Below are 27,131 nucleotides of genomic sequence, written 5' to 3'. Positions count from 1 at the left end.
TCTTTTGAAGAAGTTTTTGAAGTGTCATCTATTGGCCAGCTAGTCGTGCCTTTAATAATGTTAGATATTGTCTCATTCGAAAGAGATATTCAAAGTGTCATCTATTGGATAGTTAGTTGGACCTTTAACAATGTTAGGTATTGTCCTCTGATAGAGAATTTGTTCCACATATTTTGTTGAGAGCTAGCTAGGGGTGAATTCAGAAATTTTTAAAGGAACCAGAATTGAATTGAATTTAATTTTTTGTGCGGTTAAAGTGTAACTTTATCTTGTATTCACTTATGATTTTATTACTTAAATAGAAATTTTTTAATTTTAAAGGAGGTCAAAATGTAATTTTATTACATAGTAACTTTTAATTTTATCATTTATTAGGGACTAAAAATAATTTTTCTATTCGAGGGCCAAAACTCTTACTTGTCCCTCTAAATTCTATTTAAGGCTTGATTCATGGTACTATGAATATCTCGATTCATGAAAATATAACTTATAATACTTATAAAATAGATGTTAATATTGTACAAAATAATAATTATATAAATTCCTTAAGCTACGCACGAAAGAAGAGACTTAAAATATCAAGTTAAAACTTATAAGACACTTGTAATTATGGTACAACTTGTGTTAGGTGGTCCATATTTTAACTCAAGATGGCTTTTGGAGAAACAAAATGACTTGCTAAATAGAAGAGGTTTTGGATTGTGCGAGGTTGGCGGTTCTGAAAAATCGGTGATGGGTTGACTCGTCGAATTTATTGCTCGTGGGGCTTCAAATGACGGAAGGTTAATAATTCTTCAAGCTCTTAGTTACTATTCTTTTTGATTGGGTTTATTCGACACTATGATGGTGAAGATATTTTTGTTTTCGTCTCTAGAGTTTTTAAAGGTGACTCATTGTTAATGTTTTTAAATTAGATAAGTAGTTGAGTAATTTATTGGTTTAATAGTTCAATTGATTCAATTAAAAATTAAAAAATTAATTTAATATTGAATTCAATTAATTTTTTACTCAATTTAATTAATCTATTCTAATTCTTAAATTCTACTGTTTAAAATTTCTATTTAAATGATTATCTAATTAATTTTCAATTCAATTAATCCAATCAATCTCCATACCGATTAAAAAAAGATTGTTAATGTGTTTGCGGTTTTCTTTGGTTTTGTACCATTTATTTGTTTGATTGTTTGGTTGTGTTTCCATGACTTAAGAATGACAGTTATTTTGATTAAAAATAATAATAATATTTTCCATTTTTTCTCATTATTTCCATTTTTAAAGAAAAATATTATAGAAAACAGAGACAGAAATGGAACCATCCCTGTATGTCTCGTGACTCGAGAAACAATTTAGAAACTCAAAAAACACAAACAAGGCAACAATTCCTTCACTCTTCTCTTTCCCTTTTTGCTCAGCAAAAAAGATAAAGTCCCAAACTTGATTTCAAAACCCATAAACTTCAATCTTACTGTTGATCTCAGAGCATTAAACCCACAAAAATGCATGCAAAAACTGATTCAGAAGCGACGAGTATCGACACTTCATGGCCACCAAGGTCACCACCACGAAGGCCGGTTTACTATGTTCAGAGTCCTTCAAACCACGACGTTGAGAAAATGTCGTATGGGTCGAGCCCAACTGGTTCACCAACTCACCAGTATTACCATTGCTCCCCTATTCACCATTCCAGGGAGTCTTCCACGTCGAGATTCTCGGCTTCTCTTAAGAACCCGAGGAGTCTTTCGGGTTGGAAGCATGTCAAGGTTGGTCAAGGCGGCGATGATGTGGAAGAAGACGACGACAATGGTGGTGAAATGGACGGTCGTGATGAATGCAAAGCTAATAACTTCAGGCTTTATATTTGTCTTGTTTTATTGTTTTCCTTGCTGTTTACGGTTTTCTCTTTGATCTTGTGGGGTGCTAGTAAGAGTTACAAGCCTAAAGTCTTCATTAAGGTCAGTGTTTTTTTCCTCTCTGCAAATTTGGTTCTTTTGCGACTCAGTTGCGAGTCAACTCAGTGACTCATTTCACGAGTCCCCAAACCCCCTTTTTAAATATAGTATTGTTAATTGTGTAAATTATGATGTGTGCAGCACATTGTGTTCGAGAGCATCTATTACCAGGCAGGAAATGATCAATCAGGGGTGCCTACTGATATGATTTCACTGAATTCAACGGTTCTGATCTCATATAGAAATCCAGCTACTTTCTATGCCGTCCATGTTGCCTCTACTCCATGGGAGCTTCACCATTTCCAGCTCAAAATTGCCTCTGGACAGGTTCCTGTATAACCTTTTTTTTTTTTGCCTTCTGTTTTCTAGTCTTTGTTTCTTGGTTTTCAATTAGTAGTAAAAAATATGGGTCAAAAATGGAGCATTTGGAGTTAGCTGTTAGCACTTAGCAGCCTAGGGAAGTGGGAAAGCTTTAGTATGGGAAAAGACTGCACCTAACATAGTTCAATGGGGGTCCCCCACAAATGAAACCTGAAAGTGAAACCTTATGAATATATAGCCGTTTGCTTTGCAAGCTTTATCAATGTGCCTTTTGGTACAAGACATTAGGATGTTGTTTGCTGTTTAGCTGTCCTTTTTTCCGGGCTTGGGGACAGAACATAGTTCAAAACTTAGCCCCTGGTATACCTATGCAAGAATGTTACAAAGTTTTAAAAACTGAGTGTCTTGCCACTTGTGAGGCTTGATTAAAAGATTTTTGGTTTGGCTAATGGCTACTGTATTGATGTTTATATATACTCAGGGTGTATTTGGCTTTAGCATAGTTTTTGGCTGTCCAAAAGCATTTTTTGACCGCAAAAGCGATGTTAATAAAAACTTTTTTTCCATTAAACTGGTTGGCAATGTTGTCAAGGGTGCAAGGCGTATTATAGGTGCTAGAACCTTTATATTGCCTCTGGTGCAAGGTGCAAAAAAGCACTAGCCTGAGGTAAAGCGCAATAGGTATGTATGAGTTTTTGCAAGTCTGTGTGTATATGTAATATATAAATCTTAAGAGATTACTAAACTCTAAAGTTTGGTCTAGTTTATCTACAAAACATTCAATGTTTTTATTGGTCGATATGCATGATTTCTTATGGTCAATGTCTGTTATTGAATGCTCAATGTTGAAAGTATGGAGGCTGATATGATCCCTTTCTTACTAGTCCGGGTGTATAAAATGAAAACGAAAAATATTAAGGGGAAATTCAATCAAGTGGGCTTTGTTTTTGCCTATCGCCTTACAAAAAAGCATGCCTATGTGCAGGCCTTGACAACACTTCTGGTTGGTAGATACTTTTCAATAACGCTTTTCAATTGTATTTTTTGAAAGCACTTTTCAATAGCAACAAAAATGCCAAACTAGCGCTCGATTTTCTTTCTTTTAACCCAATTGGATTGTCATTGAAGATGAAAAGTTGGTTTTTTCATTGCAAAAGAAGAAGATGCATGGTGTTGAACATAATGGTTTGTGTTTAACTGATATAAGCTCTGCTATTTAATATATGAAATAGATGAAGAAGTTTACACAATCAAGGAAAAGTGGGAGGAAAGTAGTGACAATTGTGAAAGGGTATCAAGTTCCATTATATGGTGGGATACCTGTTCTTGGAAACACAAGAGAGCACAAAGAAAGCATAGCAGTGCCACTGAACCTGACATTTGTAATGAGGTCAAGGGGTTACATTTTGGGCAGATTGGTGAAGACCAAGTTTTATGGGAAAATCAGATGCTTTGTTACTCTCAAGGGAAATAAGCTTGGGAAGCCTCTTAATTTGACAGATTCATGTATTTATCAGTGAATTCTCTCCTCTTTTCTTTATAGTTTTAGGGTATCTGATATGACTGATCTTGATTTAGTAACATAGTTTACTTTTTGGAACCTTCATTTCCCAATGGTTGAAATCTGAGTTAGTGTTCATTGATGGTTTGAGATTTGGTGGTGGAGTATGTTTGGTAAGCTCCATTTTTTCTGCAAGTTGATATTTTCAGGTTTTTCATGGTTGCCGGACATGTTGGATTGGAAATTAGTCAGGGTAATGGTACGGAAGAGGTATTAGATCGGTTGAACTGCCAATTGAGAACTGGTAAAATGTTTTTGGGCTAAAATTCTTGGCCCAAATTGAAAAAACCCAACCCTAAACCATTAACCAATCGGCCCAAATGCAACCCAAATCCCAAAAAAGGGAATGGAAAATGAAAAACCTAAATTAATAAATGTTTAACCTTAAACCTGCAAGCAGATTGTGAACCCGTAAAATGTTTTTGGGTCAAAATTCTTGGCCCAAACAGGCACAGTTTCTCAACTCTAAGCCACTAACTAATTGGGCCAGATGCAGCCTAAATTTAAAAAAAATGAATAAAAAATATTTAATGAGTAAATTTTCTTTTTAATAATTTTATTATGGTTTCTGATCATATCTGACTATTTTTGATATAATGCCTAAAATTAGTCATAGCCTCTCCCCAAATCTTAAATAGGAGGATAATGAGCTTCAACATGTTTGAACCTGCATTCTCCTATACTGACAACAATACTCATGCCAATCGAGTTAAGACTTAATCAACATGAGTAAAAGCAACCTTAAATTCACTAGCCAGTCCAATTTTTTTTTTAAAAAAAACTAGACTTTTTAAATCCACTAAAATATTATTGTTATTTAAATGCATTTATGTTTATTTAAATATTTTTTGCTGAAAATTTAAGACTTTTTTTTCGATTTTTCTCAGTTTTTCCTTTTTTTTAATAGTGAACGACTGAATTAACAATAATATTAATTAAACTTATCAAATTAAAAACTAATGATTTGATCGATTCAATCATTGACTACTTCTGATAAAACATTCAATTGCTTTATTAGTTAATAATTACCGAGGATCGAAGAAACTAACTTCAACACCTGTATCAATAATAACATAAATCCTAGCTGCCACTAAAACCCCACTTAGAGCCATCCCTAAGAGACCCAACACCCAATTTAGGCACCAAATTGGTGTAAAAGCCTTTGGTTTTTTAACCTTAAGCCACATGAAACATGGATAAGCTAAGGTGACTGGTAATGCTATGCCACCAACTAGACCAGCCAAGCTTGCTAAGAATGGGATTGCCACCGCCACGAAGAAGCATCCGTACCCGAACATTGCTCGAAGAATTGCTCGGAACCACCATGGCAATGCCTTCTTCTTCTTCTTAACATATACGGATTCCATGTCGTCGAAAGTTGGCATGCCGTTTATTTGGAATGAGCTTAGCGCATTGATTATGACGAATAAACTTGTTAGTCCTAGGATGAATTGGGAGGTGTCTTTGCCATGAAATACAAACAAGGCTGTTAGCATGCCCCCGTTTTCCGGGATCTGTTCAGTGATGAATAAACGTTTTAAAAATGATTGCATGAACAAACCCGAAATTAAATTCGAAGATATATAGTACCCTTTGACCATAAGCCCAATAGCCTCCGATTGCAAGAGGGAATAAGCACATTGCAACGAGTGTGTACGCAATCTTGACTCCCTTCCACATCAGGACTGATGAGGGATGTTTCTCGTCGGACGGCATTGTTGCCTGCAAAAGAAACAACAACTGCTTAAAAAATTTGGCCATTTTTAATTGCTAATTTAATCATATTTTTCATATGTGAAGTTACTTGGATCTCAAGTATGAGATTGTGGCCTCTGAAAGCAAAAGAAACGATCCCAAGTGTGTTGAAAACATCGAAAATGCGAGTGACTTCGGTGCTTCCTCGTACTGGATTGTACGATACACCTTCTGTTCTTCCCTCAATGACTGAGACAACCCAAATCAGGGTACAGTACCCGAAAGCTGTGATGGCTCCGATTAGTGACACCCCGGCTATCGAGTTCAAGTTAGGCAGCTGAGATAGAAGGACCGCAGCTGTAGTGAATATCAAGAACCATTCCACGATGGTTGGTGGCTGAGCGGTGCACGTTCCGCCACATATGACATCGAAGAACATCTTACAAGTTTGGCCCCCGATGATGATCAAGGCCACGCATGTTCCTCCCGATAGGTACATGATGGGAAATAGAGCCAACCATTTTGCTAACTTCTCACCTACGACATTCATGGATCACAACTCGCATTAACTCGAATCCAAATACGTAATTCATGTCATTTAACTTGATCTTGTTTCATATGGTTTCATTACCGAACGTTGCACTGCAAAGCTGCATGTATCGACTGTAACGCATCCCAGTTTCGGTAGATTCGTGGAGTTGCACCAGTAAGTATAGGGTGTAAAGCTGCCATAAGAAGGCTAAAGTCAAGGTTATGATCCCCCAAGTCCTGTAAAAGAATTGTGACTACTTACCACCCAAGATGTTAGAATTAAGTGACCCAAATTCTTATTTAAATAAAATACGATGGAAAATAAAATAAAAGTAAAATCCATATAGAACTAGACTTCTTTATTTTATTTTAGAATAAGGTTTTAAACCTTATTAAACTCCATCTATTTTATATTGATTAGATAAGGTGTTTCAATCCTACTAGAATATGGCTTTGCAAGCCTATAAATAGACATAGTCTATTCCTCTTGTATTTGAGTAAAATTTTTCGACATAGTGAATTTTCTTCTTCTCTGCCTGTGGTTTTTTTCCGAAAGGGTTTCCACGTAAAATTTATGTGTTCTTTATTTTATTTATTTTATTCTATTTTATTTTTCACAAATTGGTATCGAGCTTCCGGTTATTCATCTCGATCACGGTAATGGCGTCTTTGAAGTATGAAATTTATTGTTGGATCGCAACACCGATTTGCGTTGTGGCAAATTAAGATGCAAGCGCTTCTTGCACAGATGGATCTAGAGGATGCCCTGCTAGGATAGATAAGATGCCTTCGACATTAACAGATGAAGAGAAGAAGCGTAAGGATCGAAAGGCATTAACACAATTACATCTCGCATTTGTCCAACGAAATTTTGCGGGATGTGATGAAAGAGAAAACCGCATTGCATTATGGAAGAGGCTAGAACAAATATGTATGTCGAAAACTCTAACAAGCAAGTTGCATATTAAGCGGCGTCTTTATGCTCATCGTTTGGAGGAAGGTGCGTCAGTACACGAACACTTAACAAAGTGTTTAAAGAAATTCTCTCAAACTTGGAGGCCATGGAGGTTCAAGATGATAAGGAAGATCTAGGGTTGATTCTACTTTGTTCGTTGCCCGTCTTATTCAACCTTTAGAGACACGATTTTATATAGTCGCGAGTCTCTCACAGCTTGATGAGGTTTATGATTCTTTAACCTCGTATGATAAGATGAAGCATCTTGTGGTTAAACCCAACTCTCGGGAGAGGGTCTCATTGTTCGTGGGAGACAAGACCGAATGTTGATGATGATCGTGGTAGAACACGAACGGAATCCTCGTGGTAAATCTAAGGGTAGATCGAAATCTTCAAACAGAGGTAAAACTTGCAACTTCGCAAGAAGAAAGGGCACATTAAATCTGAGTGCTATAAGCTACAAAATAAGATTAAAAGGAGGCTGCGAATCAAAAGGAAAACAACGGAAAATTCGGTGAAGTCGATGTTGTAGAAGACTACGGCGATGGTGAACTTCTAGTTGCTTCATCAATGATTCTAAAGTAAGCGAGGAGTGGATACTTGATTCAGTGCACCTTCCACATGAGTCCCAATCGGGATTGGTTTACAACTTATGAAACAAAGATGTCTGAAGGTGTTGTTTTGATGGGAAATAATGCTTCATGTAAAATCGCAGTGTTGGAACAATTAAAGTTAAGATGTTTGATGGAGTTGTCGAACACTTAGTGACGTGCGGCATGTTCCGAATTGAAAAGAAATTTAATTTCGTTGAGTACTCTTGATTCAAAAGGGCACAGATACACACCGAAAGTGGGGTTTTAAAGATTTCAAAGGGTCCCTTGTTGTGATGAAAGGGCAAAGAAAGATTGCCAAGTTATATGTTTTGAGGGTCTCTTTATCATATCGGTGATGCAAATGTCGCTTCCTCTTCCTTGTCGATGATGATATTACTAAACTTTGGCATATGCGCCTAGGGCATATGAGTGAGAATGGCATGGCGAAATTAAGCAAAGAGGACTTCTTAATGGGCAAGGAATTTGCAAACCGAATTTCGTGAGCACTGTGTTTTGGGAAGCAAAGAGAGTTCGATTCACTAGAGGAATCCATAACACGAAGGAAACGTTGGAGTATATCCATTCGATCGTGGGGCCGTCCGAGTGCCTTCGAGAGGTGGAGCTAATTATATGCTAACCTTTATTGATGATTTTTCCGAAAAGTTTGGGCGTTCTTCCGAAGCGAGAAAAGCGATGTGTTTTCCACATTTAAGTCTTGGAAAATTATGATTGAAAAAGAGACGGAAAAGCAGATAAAATACCTCCGCATGCATAATGGCTTAGAGTTCGCTCGATGAGTTTAATAGATTGTGCAAGTCGAAGGATCATGAGACACTTGACGATTCGTCATACTCCACAAAAAAGCGGCGTTGCGAGCGAATGAACGAACGATCATGGAGAAGGTTCGATGTATGTTGTCAAATGCCAACTTACCAAGTCATTTTGGGCGAAGCGACCTCTCTCGCATGTTTTTGATCAACCGATCTCCATCCGCTGCCATTGAGAAAAGACTCCACAAGAGGTATGGTCCGTAATCCCGCTAATTATTCGATTTAAAGATTTTTGGGTGTCCTGCGTATGCTCATGTTGATAATGGAAAATTGGAACCGAGATCCATTAAATGCGTTTTTCTTGGTTATAAAGCTGGTGTAAAAGGCTATAAGTTATGGTGTCCTGAAAATAGAAAAGTTGTGATTAGCAGAGATGTTGTTTTTGATGAAACTGCTATGCTACCTAACTTATCTCTTAAAGACTCTTCCAATAAAGAAAACCAAAAGCAGGTGGAGCATCAGATTAATACAAAATCAACTCCTCAAGCCAGTACAAAAATTGAGAATAGAGTTGCTTCTTCACCGCAATACTCTATCGCCAAAAACAGGACAAGAAGAGAAATTAAACCTCCAAAGAAGTATGCCGAGGTTGATCTAGTTGCTTATGCTTTAAATGTGGCTGAAGATATAGATGCGAATCAAGAGCCATTTAATTATTCTGAGGCGATTAGCTGTGAAGACTCAGAAAAGTGGATGTTTGCTATGCAAGAGGAGATGGAATCACTCCACAAAAACAGAACATGGGATCTTGTAAAACTTCTTAAAGGTAAAAAGGCTGTTCGTTGTAAATGGGTGTTTAAAAAGAAAGAAGGGACTCCAGGAGTTGAAGAACCCAGATATAAAGCAAGGCTTGTTGCAAAGGGTTACAGTCAAATTCCAGGAGTGGACTTCACAGATGTGTTCTCTCCAGTTGTTAAGCATAGTTCGATTCGAGCTTTGCTTGGTATTGTGGCCATGCATGATTTGGAGCTTGAGCAGTTAGATGTAAAAACTGCATTTTTGCATGGAGAACTTGAGGAAGATATTTACATGCAACAACCAGAGGGTTTTATAGTCTCAGAAAAAGAGGACTATGTTTGCTTGTTGAAAAAGTCCCTTTACGGTTTGAAACAGTCACCAAGACAATGGGTACAAGAGGTTTGATTCCTTTATGACTTCTCATGATTTCAAAAGAAGTAGTTTTGACAGTTGTGTCTACTTTAAGAAAAAGCAGTGATGGTTCTTTTGTGTATCTACTTCTTTATGTTGATGACATGTTGATAGCAAAGAAAAGATAAAGAGAGATAAGAAAGGTTAAAGCCCAACTAAGTGAAGAATTTGAGATGAAAGATTTAGGACCAGCAAAGAAGATACTTGGTATGGAGATTCTCGAGATAGAAAAGCAAGTAAATTGTACCTAAGTCAAAGGGGTACATTGAGAAAGTTCTTTGCGAGTTCAATATGCAGAGTGCTAAGCTGTTAGTACTCCTTTAGCAACCCATTTCAGACTTTCATCGGCCTTATCTCCTCAATCAGATAATGAGATTGAGTACATGTCACATGTTCCATACTCTAGTGCAGTAGGATCTCTCATGTATGCTATGGTTTGTTCACGTCCGATTTATCATATGCGATCGGTGCGATTAGCGGATACATGGCGAATCTCGGTAAAGAACACCGGAAAGCGATTCAATGGATTTTAAGATACTTACGAGGCACTACTAATGTTTGCTTACAGTTTGGAAGAACTAAAGATGGAGTTATAGGGTATGTTGATGCTGATTTTGCTGGAGACCTTGATAGAAGAAGATCTCTCACAGTTACGTCTTTACAATCGGAGGTTGTGCAATTAGTTGGAAAGCCACTTTGCAAACTACATATCGCTTTGTCTACCACTCAAGCTGAGTACATGGCGATTCTTGAGGCTTGTAAAGAAGCTATTTGGTTGAAGGGACTATTTAGTGAACTCAATGAAGACCTTCAAATCAGCACGATATTTTGTGACAATCAGTGCCATCTTTCTTACAAAAGATCAAATGTTTCATGAGAGAACAAAACACATTGATATTCGGTATCATTTTGTTCGTGATATTATTGCTCGTGGTGATATTGTTGTGAGCAAAATTAGCACTCATGAAAATCCTGCAGATATGATGACTAAGTCACTTCCTATAACCAAGTTTGAGCATTGCTTAGACTTGGTTGGTGTTCATTGTTGAAGTTAAACCCTTAAGGGTTTTTTGGAAGAGGTGAAGAACTTGTTTATTGAAAGTTCGCGATGAAGAACTTGTTCATTGAGAATTTGTGTCAAGGTGGAGATTGTTAGAATTAAGTGACCCAAATTCTTATTTAAATAAAATACGATGGAAAATAAAATAAAAGTAAAATCCATATAGAACTAGACTTCTTTTATTTTATTTTAGAATAAGGTTTTAAACCTTATTAAACTCCATCTATTTTATATTGATTAGGATAAGGTGTTTCAATCCTACTAGAATATGGCTTTGCAAGCCTATAAATAGACATAGTCTATTCCTCTTGTATTTGAGTAAAAATTTTTCGACATAGTGAATTTTCTTCTCCTCTGCCCGTGGTTTTTTTCCCGAAAGGGTTTCCACGTAAAATTTATGTGTTCTTTATTTTTATTTATTTTATTCTATTTTATTTTTCACACAAGAAATGCGAAAAATCGAAACAGAAGTGTCATTGATTAGTGAAAAGTGATTACTTACCACCCAAGAATCGTGAAAGCAACAGGGAGCACGAGGGCTTGAATACCGATCCCAGAACAAAGAGTATGAAATGCAGCGTAATATGCATTCCCATTTCTTGACTCGGTGATCGGAAGCCAAGCATCGTGAGGATCGAGCCTAGTAAGCTGTAGAGCCCTCCTAATTGGACTCCCCAAAGGGGTAACAAACCTTGGAGTACTTATTCTAGGTGTTTTATTTGCAGGCTGTATATGATCATCCAAGGCAAGAAGTGGTGATCGAGAAAGAGAAGGAGAGTGAAACTGTGAAGGGGGGGCGATATAGGCGGTGTCGTTGCCACAGAAACCGCCTTGTTGGAACCTATTTCATAAACATCACCCATTTTTGTATACTATGTATGCACTTAAAAACGTTTTGCCTATATATATATATAGAGAGAGAGAGACCTTTGGGTGCAATGCATGGATTGTGCCTCGTGGTTTGGTCTGAAAGCTTTGAATAAAACATAATTTAATATTTGGTAATGGGGACAAGTTGATGTTAGAAATAGGGTATAAAAATGACTTGAAATTGTATTTAAAGCAAGCATTAAAAAAAGACAGTGGTAGCTAACCAGAACAACTTGTTCTTGTAATTGATTGATCTTTTTATACTTTGTGTTTCTTTTTTGGGATTTGACTTGGAATTTTGTGGTTAATGAAAGAATAACTAGCTTTGTTCTGTTGCTTGGCTACTCTCACCAACCAATATTACATGCATACATACATGCATGGCAATTCCATATGAAAATGGTGTAATAAACGCAGCTTATTGGGTATAATGAGTATACCCAAGAATCAAATACAAAGAGTCAAACTCTTGCAAATAAAGAAGTCAACAGAGCAAGGTAAAAAAGAACCTAATATCTTAGAGCAACTTATATTCCCATAGTCAACAAATTTGCTTCTATCATCATGAGTTTCACACTAAGTGGAGTTTCATGTTTATGCATTAGTTTGACTTTGAACATTATTATATTGTTCATATTTATACATAATTTCTTTGAAAATGCTAATTGCATATCTATTTTAATCACATGTGAAAGAATTACTAGAAAGTCATGGGGATTTGGTTGGTGATAATCCAAGTCATAGAGAAAAAAAAGGGTTTGAACCTAATTCCTCAATATCATAAATAACAAAACAAGTTATATTATAAAGGTCTAATTATGGTTTTAGTCCATTTATTATGTTGAAATTTTAGATTTAATCCTCTACTTTAATTTGGTAGAATTTGTTCTCTTTATTTTTATAATATTATTATTAGGTCCAGTTAATTGATAATACGGCTAGTTGCTATCATTAATGTGATGACACCGATTTGTAAAATTATTATTGGTTAAACATGATATTAGATTTCCATGTAACCTTGACTATATGATATAATAACAATAACAACAATTCATATCATCACTTTAACAACAATTTACAATGTTATCAATTTGAACCTACTAATAACATCATAAAAGTAGAAATACCAATCTATGCCAAATTAAAGTAAAAAGATTAAATTCCAAATTTCAGTAGAATAGAGGGACTAAAACCACCATTACATCCAAAGTCCAAGAGAAACTAACAGTACTGATTAACAATTTGGGTACTCTCTCGTATTGTCACATGGCTTTGGCTACCTAAAATCTGTATTGAGAACTACATGAAAGAGATTGTTCTCCACATGAAGACATGAAATAAATCTCATCTAAACAAGATCCTAAATATCTGTTGAAATCTGTGGTGAACTGATCATGAGTCAATCATACTGGACCTTATTGTTGCTCAGCTACTTGGATGATATATTACAATGTATTTATGCACTTTTATATATGCTCCACCTTGTTGGGTTAACCATCCATAAAAGCAAACATGCTCACCTTGCAGATTACGCCTCATATCTGCCTATCACATGTCTTTGTTTCCAATGGATACCAGCATTGTACTAATTCATTAAAGGGACTGTCTCTCACCTTGTAATTATATATACATCCCATTTCCATTGCCTCATATTCAGCATAACAACAGCATTCAGAAATTCAGTGTTTCAATACCTAGAATAACAACAGCATAACAACACCACATATCTGCCTATCACATGCCTTTGTTACCAGTGGATATCTGCATTGTACTATTCAACATCTTCATCAGTACAGAAAGTATGACATTCTGCTGTTAGTAATCACTTGGAGCCATTAACAGATTATGATAATAGATATCTGAAAGCATAACAGACTGGAAATAAAGACATCTCAAACTCCTGTTTAAGACTTGTATATAACCCATCAATCCAGGGTTCAGTAAATTAGAACCACATTTTTTTCTTATTAGGTTATATATTCAGAACATGTGGGGTATTACAATGCCTGGTCTTGCACTCCACTTTGCATACATTCCCAACTGGAAAGCTCTTAAATAATCAATCACGATTTATAACCACATGGTTTTGCTTCCTTTGAGTTTCTTCATTGGAAGGACTTCCCTTGGGACGTTTGTGTTTGTATATATACTCATCTAATCCCCATTTTCATCATTGCAGCACAAAAAAAGCTATTCCTAAGATCCTTTAGATTCTCTTCCTTCTCTTGTCCTACCAAACATTCTCCCTTGTTTTAGGAAAGCAAACAAGATGATCAGTGCAAGGAATCTTATTAAACTGGCAAGGAAATGGCAAAAAATGGCAGCAATTAAGAGAAAAAGAATCACATTCTCGACCACAGCATCAATGGTGGAGAAGGGTCACTTTGTGGTATATAGCGCTGATAAGAAGCGTGTTGGGGATTTTTGAAGCAGAGGAAGAAATACAGGACAGAACAAGGTAGTATTTTTACTTGCTCACAAATGTGCAGCAAGGGAGCTATGGCTTCAGCTCATTTAGCTCAATTTTTCAATAAGAAAAACAATACATATATAGTCAACTACATCACCTAAACATCCACCTAACACCAATAAGTAGCCTAGTAACTTGATAAACATTGCTTGTACACATCAATAAGCTGATTATCAGCTCAATCATCACCTAAAACCATCAAAACATCAACAACTAAGTTCATTTTCAACCAAACTAGACTACATTGCAACTAAATAGAAAATATATTGCTGCAACATGCACAATTGCTGCAGCATGCATACAAGCTGTATGCACTCAACAAAAACATAACAGCAGCATGGTTGGCCATTTTCAACAAAGCGCTTTATGCTTCCATTGGAATATCTGAAGAACGAAATGGTGATGGAGTTGTTCACCTTGGCAGAAGAAGAGTTTGGAATTCCAAGCAATGGACACCTGATTTTGCCCTTTGATTCAACCTTCATGGAATATACTATTGGATTGATCAAAAGGAAAGCAAGTAAAGAAGTGGAGAAAGCATTGATTATGTCTATAGTTAATGACCGTTGCTCATCATCATCATTGAATCTCTATCAGCAAGAAACAAGGCAACAGTTACCAATAAGGAGTTTCTAAAGCCAAATTTTGTTTTCAGTTTTGTAAACGATAACAGTTAACACCATTGTACATTAACATATATAATGAGAAAACCCACGATTTTTATTCCATATTTAGTTGTCTGCTTCCATGAAAGTTGCTCTTTTACCTCCACTACGACATGAACAACACAATCCTACGTATTCCCACGTGACTGCTGCACCGAATCCATTGTTTGGGCCTTTTCTGAGAAAACATAAGTCCCAAATTCACCTTGGTGGATATGGATGAAGCAACTAATGAACTTTTAAAACTGGGTTTCAATTGGATAAGAGCCTGGGATTCTTCCAGATTCTAGGCCGACAGGCAAAATGCCACCACCCCAAAGTCTTGTTTCGTTACCACTCATTTATATTTCAATGGAAGTAGTCACATGCTGTTGCATAGAGATTAACGACGCAATAAAAAATGCTTACAACTTGGTTTTTTGCTTCTCTTGTGCTTTATAAATACCCCCATCAATTACTTTCCATCCCAAAGCAGTGTTACGTCACCGAGGAGTACGAACCGAAGCATGGGCGCTGCCGATTGGCATATCCCAGCAAGAAAGCAACAAGGGCAAGAAAATTACAAGGCTGCAACTTTGTAATGAGCAAATATTAGTTGGTTGATTATTGTTTATGTTATGCCATTGGAAGTAAAATTTTGAATTATTTTATTGCTGTCCTGCACACTTGGTTACATAGTTTTGACCAAGACTTTGGCCTCACCTAGGATATAGTTTATCAAACAAAGTGATATGCCTCTTTCTTATCACTTGTTTTATACCCATGAGAAATCTTTGTAGTAATTATTTAACTCTAAACAAGTACTGCTGAACTCAAACTGTCATTTTTAGAATTAAAAAAGGAAGAGCATATAACCTTCCAAATTTCCCTTTAGTAAGTATTGATATTCGTCTTAGCTTTCATCTGAAGAATCATAGTTAGTTAAATAGGAAACAACCACATTGTGACGCAGAAGGATTGTTCCCTCTTGACATTCAAACTCCATGTGCTAATAGCAAAGTGAAACTAACAATACAGATCAACAATTTGGGCACTCTCTCGTACTGTCACATGGTTTTTCCTCCGTAAAATCTGTGTTGAGAACTACAAGAATGAGATTGTTTCTCCACATGGAGACATGAAATAAATCTCACTTAAACAAGACCCTAAATATCTGTGGTGATCTGATCATGAGTCAATAATGCTGGACCTTATTGTTGCTAAGCTATTTGGATGATATATTACAATGTATTTATGCACTTATATATGCCCCACCTTGTTGGGTTAATCATCCCATAAAAGCAAACATGCTCACCTTGCAGATTACGCCTCATATCTGCCTATCACATGTCTTTGTTTCCAATGGATACCAGCATTGTACTAATTCATTAAAGGGACTGTCTCTCACCTTGTGATTATATATACATCCCATTTCCATTGCCTCATATTCAGCATAACAACAGCATTCAGAAATTCAGTGTTTCAATGCCTAAATCTTCCCTCTTTTTCCTATCATCCCAGAGTCTCTCCTATTAACCTTAGAGTAAACAAGATGGTCAGTGCTAAGAAGCTTATCCAGTTAGCAAGAAAATGGCAAAGAATGGCTGCAATCAAGAGAAAAAGGATCACATTACCTACAGCCACCTTGGATACTGACACAAACAGTAGCAGCACATCCACAGTGGCTGAGAAGGGCCACTTTGTTGTATACAGTGTGGATCGGAGGCGCTTTGTGCTTCCTTTGGAATATCTCAAGAATGAAATAGTCATGGAACTATTCAACTTGGCAGAAGAAGAGTTTGGTGTACCAGGCAATGGACTTCTAATCTTGCCTTGTGATGCAACCTTTATGGAATATAATAGCTTTGATAAAAAAGAAACCAAGTAAAGATGTGGAGAAAGCATTGATCCTGTCGGTAGCCAGTAGTCGTTGCTCGTCGTCAAATCTTTATCAGCATGAAACGAGCCAACAGTTGCCAATATGGAGCTTCTGAAGCAAAATTTCTTTTTCTTTTCGCATCTTATAATTGATCCACACCTTTGTAGATTAAAGTATACAATGGAAAACATCAGAATTTTTGTTTCTCTACAACATTACATCAACAATTTCATTCCAAACTAAACAGTTATACCCAAATATATTTCAGAATTGAAATATAATAAAAAGATAACACACTAACGAGTTCTTCATTAGCCCTTTCTATATTTCCTGTTGATGGTTAGTCTTATTATCAAACAAACCAGCACTACACAAACACTTGTAATTATACCATTGTGTTACAGAAGGAGTGCAAACCAAAAATGTACAGGAACTCAAATGATCTGCCATGTATGATAGTATTACATGTTTTCTAAACAGGTGATAATTGAACTCCCATTTTACTCACCATAGAACCTGCTTCTAATACTTTCTAGGTGACATATGAATGTAAAAGTAGATTATGATATGAGATATTTGAAAGCATAACAGCCTGGAAATAAAGACATTTTACACTAAGTAGAGTCATTTGAGGGCAACTCCAGTTTCATACTTGCATAACCCATCAAGCCAGGGTTCACTAAACCAGAACCACAAAGGTAATATTATCCAGGACATGTAGGGTACTGCAATGCTTGGTCTTGCAGATGCCACAATTTATAACCACATGCATGGATTTGCTTCCCTTGAGTCCCCACATTGAGTTCCTTAATTCAAAGCACTTCCTTTGGGTCATTTTTGTGTCTAACCGAAGTAGATCCGCACAATTCAAAACCTTCAGTACTGCAAAGTAAACCTGAAGATCAGGACCACTGCTGTTTGCAATCTCTTCAAGCCATCAACAGACAAAACAATGTGAAGTAGATTTCTATATGATATATTAAAAACATAACAGCCTGGAGATAAAGACATTTCAATCTAAGTATAGTCCTTTGGGGGGGGGGGGGAGGGGGGCAACTCCTGTTCTAGAAATCATAAAAACCCATCAATCCAAATCTCCTTGTCATGTAATATGTCCAGAACATATGGGTCATTGGAGCACTTCCATTACCTTCCAGACATGCCCAACTGGCGACTTTCCAAGTGTTGGATCATAATTTCCAACTACATGGTTTTGCCATTGATTCATTAAAAGCATTGCTTTTGGAAATTTTGTGCATCTATATATATGTATTCACCCACTTTCAAATTTCATCATTGCAGCACAAGAAAAGCTTTTCAGTTCTCTAACATCTTTTACATTCTCTTCCTTCTCTTGTCCTACTAAATATTCTCCCTTTTTTTAAGAAAGCAAACAAAATGATCAGTGCAAGGAAGCTTATTAAACTGGCAAGGAAATGGCAAAAATTGGCAGCAATTAGGAGAAAAAGGATCACATTCTCGAGGACATCGTCAATGGTGGAGAAGGGTCACTTTGTTGTGTATAGCGCAGATGAGAAGCGCTTTTTGCTTCCTTTGGAATATCTGAAGAATGAAATGGTGATGGAGTTGTTCAACTTGGCAGAAGAAGAGTTCGGAATTCCAAGCAATGGGCACCTCATATTGCCCTTTGATTCAACCTTCATGGAATATGCAATTGGATTGATCAAAAGGAAAGCAAGTAAAGAAGTGGAGAAAGCATTGATCATGACTATAGTTAATGGCCGTTGCTCATCATCATCGAACCTCTATCAGCAAGAAACAAGCCAACAGTTACCAATATGGAGTTTCTGAAGCCATTTTTTTTCAGTTTTGTAAACTCTAATACCGATTTTGTACATTAAGATATACAATGAGAAAGCTCCCAATTTTTGTTTCATTTTTAGTTGTCTACTTCCATGGCAATTGTTCTTTTTAACTTCACTACGACATGAACAACACTATCCAAATAACCTCAAAGCGACTAATGAGTATTTGGATTGTTTGGGCCTTTACTGCGAACACAGAAGACCCAATCCACCCTGGTGGGTATAGATATGGGTCTAGGATTCATCCAGATTCTAAGCCATGCCTGCACAAATATCCTTTCCAACTTTCCCATGGGAACCTAGCATGAATTTTAGCCCTTTTGGTCAAAAGCCTATGCTTCTTAATACTTTAAACTATTTTGGGTGGCTACCTGCAGTTCCTTCGAATCCAAAACTTTGACAATTATTTATGGTTTTCTTTATTAATAAACCGTAAGTGCCTGGTTATACATTCATTTCAAGGGAAGTAATCACATGCTGTTGCATAGAGATTCACGACACAAGAAAAAAAAAAAGGCTTACAACTTAACGAGTTCTTTGTTTCTGTTGTGCTTTATAAATACCCCACCAGTTCCTTCACTTCAGCACCAAAAAGATACCCTTACTCTCTTCTGATTCATACAATTTGCATCCATTAGCCACTAAACAAACAAGTATGGTTAGCACAAAGATTTTTATCAGAATGGCAAGAAAGTGGAAGAAATTACTTCATCACTTGTTGATAATGGGCATTTTGTTATTTACACAATTGATCAAAAGCGATTTGTGATACCCTTGGCTTATCTAAGAAACACCATTTTCATGGAGCTCTTGAAGATGTCTGAAGAGGAGTTTGGATTGCCAAGCGATGGGCCGATAAGATTTCCTTGTGATTCAGTTGCCATGAATTACATTGTCTCATTACTACGAAGGAGTTTAGCTAAGGATTTGGAGAAAGCTGTGCTGAACTCTGTTGCAAGCTATCGTTGTTCATCAAATACTAGTTACTTCAATCGAGCACATACAGACCAACAATCACTTGTTTCTGGATTCTGAGGAAATTATTCTTTGTTATTGTAAATGCTTTATTATTTATGCTATAAGATCTTGTAAATGATGAAAACCACAGTTTATGAAATGTGATAGTCATTTTTTAAGGTTTATCATCAATAGTTACCACACTATATTTCCCCATGTTGTCGGGAAAATTTGATGCTCTCCAAGGTTCAAAGCTATAGTACATGATAAGCCAGTGGTTTAACTTCACCTATGCTTAATGATGAATAGGTAGAACATAACCAACTCTCGTAGAGACAGAAAAAGCTAAGAGACAAAGCCATTTACTTCATTGAATGTACTTGAGAGGTCCCTCTATTATAGGGACTTGATCAAATTAGTCTATCAATTTAGTCTTTGTACTATTAAAAATAATCAAATAAGGCCAAATTGCAATATAGTTAACATTTAGTGTATAAAAAATGTCATTTACTCTTTCACAATGATAGTATTTTTAAAGTTTTTATGATTCTGTAAATAAAACTTGATCCATTTAATAATAAAGAGATCCATTTAATAATAAAGAGACTAATTTGATTCAATCCCTATAATATAGCCACCTCCTAAATACTTTAACCCATTAACTTGCCAATGTTCTATGACTCTATCCTCTTTAGATTTGTATCTCCCTATTCTGATCATGGTTGCTAGAATGGGTCTCCATCAAGGCTGCAGCAGCTATGTTGCTTGGACTCTTTATTTATCTTAAAGAAAAATTAACCTACACCTATGTCCGACTCATATTCATGTTTTCATATGAGGGTATAATTCCACAATATAACCAACTTTGATAGGAACAGGATAAAGTAATGCATTTTATCAACCATGCTTAGAAAGTAACAGTGATAATTCCAAAATGTAACAGACTCTGATAGGGAACCTTCGAATGCTTTTACCCCCTTGTTCCACATGTCCTTTTGTTGTTCAATATCTTCATCTAACTAATTACAAGCTAGCATTGAATATGCCACCACAACAAAGCACATGGTTTTATCCGCAGGCTTTGGACTGCATCAAGTTACAGCATCAAGGCATGAATCCCGTACTCTTTACAATACTTTATAGGGTATTATAAAGTTCGTTATCTTCAAAATTTCACTCTTGGAATACCCTAATTGGTCATAACTAGCATCGAAAATCTCATGCAGAGTTGCAAACGTAAATTCCAATAGGAAGTGATTACAAGCTTCAGCATTGAAATGCACACAGCACAAGGAAAGCATCGCAAGGAATTATAGTTCTTCAGGAGTGACTTCTTCTTACGAAAAATCGAATACGAATCGACCTTCTTTTCATTTTCTTGCTTTAATATTTCTATCCACAACACATACACTAAGCAAGCGCGATTACTACAAGGAAGCTTATTGGAGTGGCTGGAAAATGGCAGAAGATAGCAGGCGTTGGAAGGAAAAGAATTACCTCAGCAAGGACTAATAGAAAGGTGGCTGCTGATGCTGTAAATCATTATGAAAAATAATCAGTGGTTGTTAAAGGATGCTTTGTTATCTTCACAACGGATAAGAGGCGCTTCGTGATTCCCTTGGCGTTTCTTAGCAACTGCATTTTCGGTGAACTCTTCAAGATGCCTGAAGAGGAGTTCGTACTGCCAAGTGATAGACCTATAACATTGCCGTGTGATTCAGTTTTCATGAACTACATTGTCTCCATTGTGAAACGAGGATTATCCAAAGGTTTGGAGAGAGCAGTGGTCAATTCCATTTCTACATATCGTTTCTCGTCAGATACTTATTTCAATCAAGGACATGAAGATACACAGTCACTTGTTTTTTGGATTGAGTGATCTGGCTATGAATCTTGTAAAGAACTATGATATACAAAAACATCTTTTCCCGGGTGTAAATTAGTCAGTATCATATTGTATTGCCAAAAGATGTTTCATTGTAAAATCATTCTAATTTTGCAAGTTGCAATTGTCATTGTTGAGAACTAATTTTCACCATATCTTTACTCATTTTCTGTATATAATGTTATGAAATCTCCTATTTCTGTTGCACATCATTACTCATTTTCCATATATAATCTTTATTTAACCAACAAGAGAGAATATGTCTAAGTAATCATGAAGCAGCGATACTGAGGAGTACTAACTAAAGATGGATACTGCAAATTCGCACATCTCAGCAAAGCAACAAGGACGAGAAGAGGACAATTCCCTGACCTTGTAATAAGCAAAATTAGTTGGTGGATCCTGGTTTATGGCCATCGGAAGTAAAATTTACAATATCTTGTCCTTGTTCTGCACTCTTGGTTACAAAGTTTTGACCAAGATTTTGGACTCACTAAAGACATAGTTTATCAAACAATGTGGTCTGCCCTTGTCTTATCACTTGTTTTTATACCAACAAGAACATCATTTTAGATACATATTTAACTCTGAACAAGTACTACCGAACTCAAACTCTGTCATTTTCAGAACAAAAAAAAAAAAAAAGGTTCATAACCTTCCAAATTTCCATATAGAAATTACTAATTTTCCTCTTAGTCTATATCTGAATAATCATAGTTAGTTAAATAGGAGTCTGTCCTCCAAAAATCTGTCTTTGTCTATAATGAATCACATGTTGGGTCCAGTAGTCATTGTTCTACTACCAAATATGTACAGAACAAGGATGACCCAGTCTGCCTACTTTTTCCAACTATCTTATTTTTATTTGGTTATCAATTTTTCTTAACTTCTATGGTGTATAAACATTGTTGGATGTTAGATTAGAACATGATAAGTTCAACAGATGCTGCTGTCTAACAAAGTAAACATCCCCATCTCACAAAAAGTACCTCTCCACCTCACAACTTTCAATTGCATGGCTTTGTTTCTCTTGTCCCCGTAAAGAAGTGACAGGATGGTCATGATATAAATATAATCTGAACAGGATCATAAATTTGCCTGCTGAAATTTGTGATTATGATCAACTGACCATGAGCCAATACTACTGGACCTTATTGTATATATAAAGATGTGTGTATGTACTTTTTTAAGTGCTCCACCTTGTCGATCTAATCATCCAATAAAAGCAAACATGCCCACCTAGCAGATTACACCTCATACCTGCCTACCACATGTCTTTGTTTCCAATAGATACCAGAATTGTACTAATTGATTAAAGGGACTGTCTCTCACCTTGTGATTATATATACATCCCATTTCCATTGCCTCATACCCAGCATAACAACTGCATTCAGAAATTCAGAGTTTCAATACCTAAATCTTCCCTATTTTTCTTCTCATCTCAGAATCTCTCCTATTAGCCTTAAGAGTAAAGCAAGATGGTCAGTGCTAAGAAGCTTGTCCAGTTAGCAAGAAAATGGCAAAAAATGGTTGCAATCCGGAGAAAAAGGATCACACTACCAACAGCAACCTTGGATAATGACACAAACAGTTGCAGCACATCGACAATGGTTGTGAAAGGTCATTTTGTTGTATACAGTGCAGATCAGAAGCGCTTTGTGCTTCCATTGGAATATCTAAAGAATGAAATAGTCATGGAAATATTCGACTTGGCTGAAGAAGAGTTTGGTGTACCAGGCAATGGACTTCTAATCTTGCCTTGTGATGCACCCTTTCTGGAATATGTAATAGATTTGATCAAAAGGAAACCAAGTAAAGATATAGAGAAAGCATTGATCCTGTCGGTAGCCAGTAGTCGTTGCTCGTCATCAAATCATTATCAGCATGAAACGAGCCAGCAGTTGCCAATACGGAGCTTCTGAAGCAAAATTTCTTTTTCTTTTCACATCTTGTAATTGATCTACACCTTTGTAGATTAAAATATACAATGCAAAACATCAGAATTTTTGTTTATCTTCAATATTACATCAACAACTTCATTCCAAACTAAACATTTTTACCGCAAATATATAATCAAAATTGGTATCTGTAAATATAATAAAAAGATTACACTCTAACAAGCTCTTCATTAGCCCTTCCTATATATCCCGCTGATGGTTAGTTTTATTTTCAAACCAGCATGCCACGGATCCTTGAAATTATATGGTTGTATTACCAAAGAAGAGTGCCCCAAATAATATATAGGAACTCAAATTATCTGCCATATTACAATAGTTTTATGTTACTCACCATAGAAGCTGCTTTATAATACATTTTTATACATTTTGATGAGCTTAGAAAATAGAAAGTGAAAAAGGCAGGGAAACAAATTGTGGGTTGTTACTTTGTTTATGAGTAATCTTGTCCAAGAAGTGGTGAAAATAAGATAACATCTCAGTCAGAAAGTGGATACTCTTTTCTTTTCAGCCTAAATACTTGCAATATTTATCAGCCGGTTAAAGCAGCTGGAGTTTTACAGGCAGGAAAGGATTAAGATGTAAAGTTATGCTAATTGAGCAGGGTGTACCATACACATATGCTTTGGAGCCTATGATCTGGGCATTGAAGTAAAATGATACCATACACAAACCCACAATTCAAAATCTTTATCAATACAGAAAGTATGAAAAATAAGCTGTTAGAAAATGTTGGAGCCATTAGCAGACAAATGAATGTGAAAGTAGATTATGATATGAGATATCCAAAAGCATAACAGCCTGGAAATAAAGACATTTTACACTAAGTAGAGTCATTTGGGGTCAACCCCTGTTTGGGGTTAAGTAAACTAGAACCACAATTTCTTGTTGTTTGGTAATATATCCAGAACATATTGTGGGGTACTACAATGCCTGCTCTTGCACTTGCAATGCCACAAATTATAACCACATGGTTTTGAAAGTTTTCAACGAAGCTTTTAATAAAACTGTTCTATATTTATTAACTAAAGAATTGAACTTAAATAGAGAAAAGAGTCCTAATACTAATTGGGAAAATAGTTCCTTATTCTAATAAACTACTAAAACATAAAAGAAAATAATTCTCTTATTCTAGTAAACTACTAAAAGTAAACTACTAAAAGATAAAATAAAAATATTTCTAGAATATGAATAAAACTTATCTACCTAAATAAGATTTATCTACCTAAAAAAATATATACATATTTCAATACCCTCCCTCAAGTTGGTGCATATATATCAATCATGCCCAACTTGCTTACTAGAAAATTAAAGCTTGTCTTAGAGAGTCCTTTGGTGAGTATGTCAGCAATCTGTTGTTTTGAAGGAACAAACGGTATGCACACTTGGCCTTCTTCAATCTTCTCCTTGATAAAGTGTCTATCAATCTCAACATGTTTAGTTCTGTCATGTTGGACTGGGTTGTGAGCAATACTAATGGCAGTTTTGCTATCACAGTACAACTTCATTGGTGAAGTTATTGGTTTACTCAGCTCTTCCATAATTCTTTTTAACCACATCATATCACAAATTCCTTGAGCCATTGATATAAACTCAGCCTCTGCACTACTTCTTGCTATAACACTTTGTTTTTTGCTTCGCTAAGTCACATGGTTTCCTCAAACAAATGTATAGTATCCTGATGTAGATCTTTTATCTATTATTGAGCCTGCCCAATCTGCATCTGTATAAGCTTCAATTCCTCTTTGTTTGGATTTCTTGAAGAATAAGCCATTTCCCGGTGAACTCTTTAAGTATCTTAGAATTCGAAACATTGCTTTTTCATGTTCCTCCATTGGGGAGTGCATAAATTGACTCACTAAGCTCACTGCAAAAGCTATGTCTGGCCTTGTATGTGATAAGTAAATTAACTTACCAACTAATCTTTGGTACTGCCTTTTATCAACTAATCGACCTTCTTTATTTCCGAATTTTACATTTGGATCAATTGATGTGTCAGCTGGGCGGCAACCACTCATTCCAGCCTCTTTTAAAAGATCAATCACATATTTTTTCTGAGAGACCACAAGACCCTTATTTGATCGAGCAACTTCCATTCCAAGAAAGTATTTCAAAGGACCCAAGTCTTTGATCTCAAACTCCAATGCTAGATGCTCCTTGAGATGCCTTATTTCATCCACATCATCTCCAGTAAGGATGATATCATCGATATAAACAATAATAACTACTATTCTACTTTTTTGTGAATGTCGATAGAACATTGTGTGATTAGCTTGCCCTTGTGAGTAACCTTATTTTTTAACAACTTGAATGAATCGTTCAAACCAAGCTCGAGGAGACTGCTTCAGATCATACAAAGATTTCTTGAGTTTACATACTCGAGTTCCAAATTTTTCTTCAAAACCTGGAGGAGGATCCATGTAAACTTCTTCTTCAAGTTTTCCATTTAGGAAAGCATTCTTCACATCTAACTGCTGTAAAGACCGATCAAGATTAACAGCATTTGATAAAAGAACTCTGACGGAATTTAATTTTGCCACTGGAGCAAACGTTTCAAGATAATCTATCTCGTATGTTTGAGTGTAACCTTTAGCCACCAACCGGGCTTTGTATCTATCTAAAGATCCATTTGATTTGAATTTGGTTATGAACACCCATTTACAACCCACTGTTTTTTTCCCTACAGGTAATTCCATTGTTTCCCATGTACCTGTTTTTTCAAGAGCGCGCATCTCCTCTAAAATAGCCTCCTTCCACTCAAGAACCTGTAAAGGATCTTTCACATTTTTGGGTATTTGTACAGTATCGAAACACGAAACAAAGGTTGAGAATGTCGAAGATAAGGCTTTATAGGATACAAAGTTAGACATGAGATATTTGACACTATTTCTAACACCTTTTCTTTTGGCAATTGGAATATCTAAATCAGAATATTCATTGGCTGGATTATGAGTTTTACTTGGACTTTTGACAGGATCTTGCGGGTCGTATTCTTGGTGATGAATCTAGTGGATTCCACTTTTTTGATTTTGATTTCTTCTGGAGTAAACAATTAACTCCTTTGTTTGTTCTTTATTCTCATGATCAGACTCTACACCTTCATCCTCCTTTTCATTAACATTAACATCATTAATTTCTGTGTTAATTAAAAATTCGCCTTCCCCATTATTAGAATCCCTATGTTGTATATTCCTAGTCTTTTCTTGATCAATTATAGAATCTTCCTTAATATAATTCCCTCCCTGAAGATTAGAATCAAAATAAGATTGTGTTTCAACAAATGTGACATCCATGGTAATAATAATCTTCCTATCAATTGGATCATAACATTTGTAACCCTTTTTATTAGAAGCATAACCAACAAAGACACATTTTTTTGCTCTAGGATCTAGTTTACCTTGATTGTGAAGATGAACAAAAACACTACACCCAAAAACTTGGAGGGATAAATCTGTAATCAATTTAGAGTTGGGAAAGTTATCTTTAAAGAGACGAAAAAGAGTTCTATAATTTAGAGTTTTACTGGGCATTCTATTAATAAGATATGTAGCTGTTAACAAGGCTTCGCCCCAAAGATAACGTGGTACCTGACTAGTGAACATCAAGGCTCTAGTTACTTCCAAAAGATGTCGATTTTTTCTTTCTGCAATCCCATTTTATTGTGGTGTATTTGTACAAGAACTTTGGTGGACTATTCCATGTTTGGTTAAGAAAACACCGAATTGGTCGTTAAAAAATTCTCCACCATTATCAGTCCGAAATACTTCTATTTTCACACCAAATTGTGTTTTCACCATAGCATAAAAAGACTGAAACACATTTTTAATTTCAGACTTATCTTTTAATAAAAACACCCAACAAAGTCGAGTATGATCATCAATAAAAGTGACAAACCAACATTTTCCTGAAAAAGTCGAGACTCTAGAAGGTCCCCAAACATCACTATGAATTAACGAAAAAGGTTTGGAGGCTTTATATTTTTGAGGTGGAAAGAATGACCG

At 36.0% G+C, this 27,131-nt stretch overlaps 4 protein-coding genes and 2 pseudogenes across 4 annotated transcripts; 5 read left to right on the top strand and 1 right to left on the bottom strand.

Moving 5' to 3' along the window:
- Positions 1-1,302: 1,302 nt before the first annotated feature.
- LOC108476153 (uncharacterized) lies at positions 1,303-3,909 on the top strand. Its single transcript, XM_017778271.2, has 3 exons — positions 1,303-1,952; positions 2,091-2,276; positions 3,503-3,909. Exons 1-3 carry the CDS (start codon positions 1,497-1,499, stop codon positions 3,788-3,790), a joined length of 930 nt encoding a protein of 309 aa, XP_017633760.1. The 5' UTR covers positions 1,303-1,496; the 3' UTR covers positions 3,791-3,909.
- A 947-nt stretch (positions 3,910-4,856) lies between these two features.
- On the bottom strand, positions 4,857-11,507 carry LOC108474950 (lysine histidine transporter-like 8; annotated as a pseudogene).
- A 2,161-nt stretch (positions 11,508-13,668) lies between these two features.
- On the top strand, positions 13,669-14,703 carry LOC108475820 (auxin-responsive protein SAUR67-like). The gene is made up of 2 exons (XM_017777795.2): positions 13,669-13,927; positions 14,345-14,703. Exons 1-2 carry the CDS (start codon positions 13,784-13,786, stop codon positions 14,618-14,620), a joined length of 420 nt encoding a protein of 139 aa, XP_017633284.1. The 5' UTR covers positions 13,669-13,783; the 3' UTR covers positions 14,621-14,703.
- A 1,346-nt stretch (positions 14,704-16,049) lies between these two features.
- LOC108475802 (auxin-responsive protein SAUR62-like) lies at positions 16,050-16,720 on the top strand (annotated as a pseudogene).
- A 1,053-nt stretch (positions 16,721-17,773) lies between these two features.
- On the top strand, positions 17,774-18,404 carry LOC108475821 (auxin-responsive protein SAUR67-like). Its single transcript, XM_017777796.2, has one exon. It carries the CDS (start codon positions 17,906-17,908, stop codon positions 18,317-18,319), a length of 414 nt encoding a protein of 137 aa, XP_017633285.1. The 5' UTR covers positions 17,774-17,905; the 3' UTR covers positions 18,320-18,404.
- A 4,113-nt stretch (positions 18,405-22,517) lies between these two features.
- LOC108475789 (auxin-responsive protein SAUR62-like) lies at positions 22,518-23,188 on the top strand. Its single transcript, XM_017777770.2, has one exon. The coding sequence runs from the start codon at positions 22,654-22,656 to the stop codon at positions 23,095-23,097; it is 444 nt and encodes a 147-aa protein (XP_017633259.1). The 5' UTR covers positions 22,518-22,653; the 3' UTR covers positions 23,098-23,188.
- Positions 23,189-27,131: the final 3,943 nt, after the last annotated feature.

This window comes from Gossypium arboreum, chromosome 3, assembly GCF_025698485.1.
Source record: "Gossypium arboreum isolate Shixiya-1 chromosome 3, ASM2569848v2, whole genome shotgun sequence".
Taxonomy (NCBI): Eukaryota; Viridiplantae; Streptophyta; class Magnoliopsida; order Malvales; family Malvaceae; genus Gossypium; species Gossypium arboreum.
Note: the sequence above shows the minus strand (reverse complement) of the source record. Positions and strands in the feature narration are given on the sequence as shown.

Coding starts and splice junctions, on each gene's coding strand:
- LOC108476153 (XM_017778271.2), top strand. CDS start 1,497: ATGCATGCAAAAACTGATTCAGAAGCGACGAGTATCGACACTTCATGG. Junction 1,953..2,090: donor AGCCTAAAGTCTTCATTAAG/GTCAGTGTTTTT, acceptor TGATGTGTGCAG/CACATTGTGTTCGAGAGCAT. Junction 2,277..3,502: donor TCAAAATTGCCTCTGGACAG/GTTCCTGTATAA, acceptor TATATGAAATAG/ATGAAGAAGTTTACACAATC.
- LOC108475820 (XM_017777795.2), top strand. CDS start 13,784: ATGATCAGTGCAAGGAATCTTATTAAACTGGCAAGGAAATGGCAAAAA. Junction 13,928..14,344: donor ATAGCGCTGATAAGAAGCGT/GTTGGGGATTTT, acceptor TTTTCAACAAAG/CGCTTTATGCTTCCATTGGA.
- LOC108475821 (XM_017777796.2), top strand. CDS start 17,906: ATGATCAGTGCAAGGAAGCTTATTAAACTGGCAAGGAAATGGCAAAAA.
- LOC108475789 (XM_017777770.2), top strand. CDS start 22,654: ATGGTCAGTGCTAAGAAGCTTGTCCAGTTAGCAAGAAAATGGCAAAAA.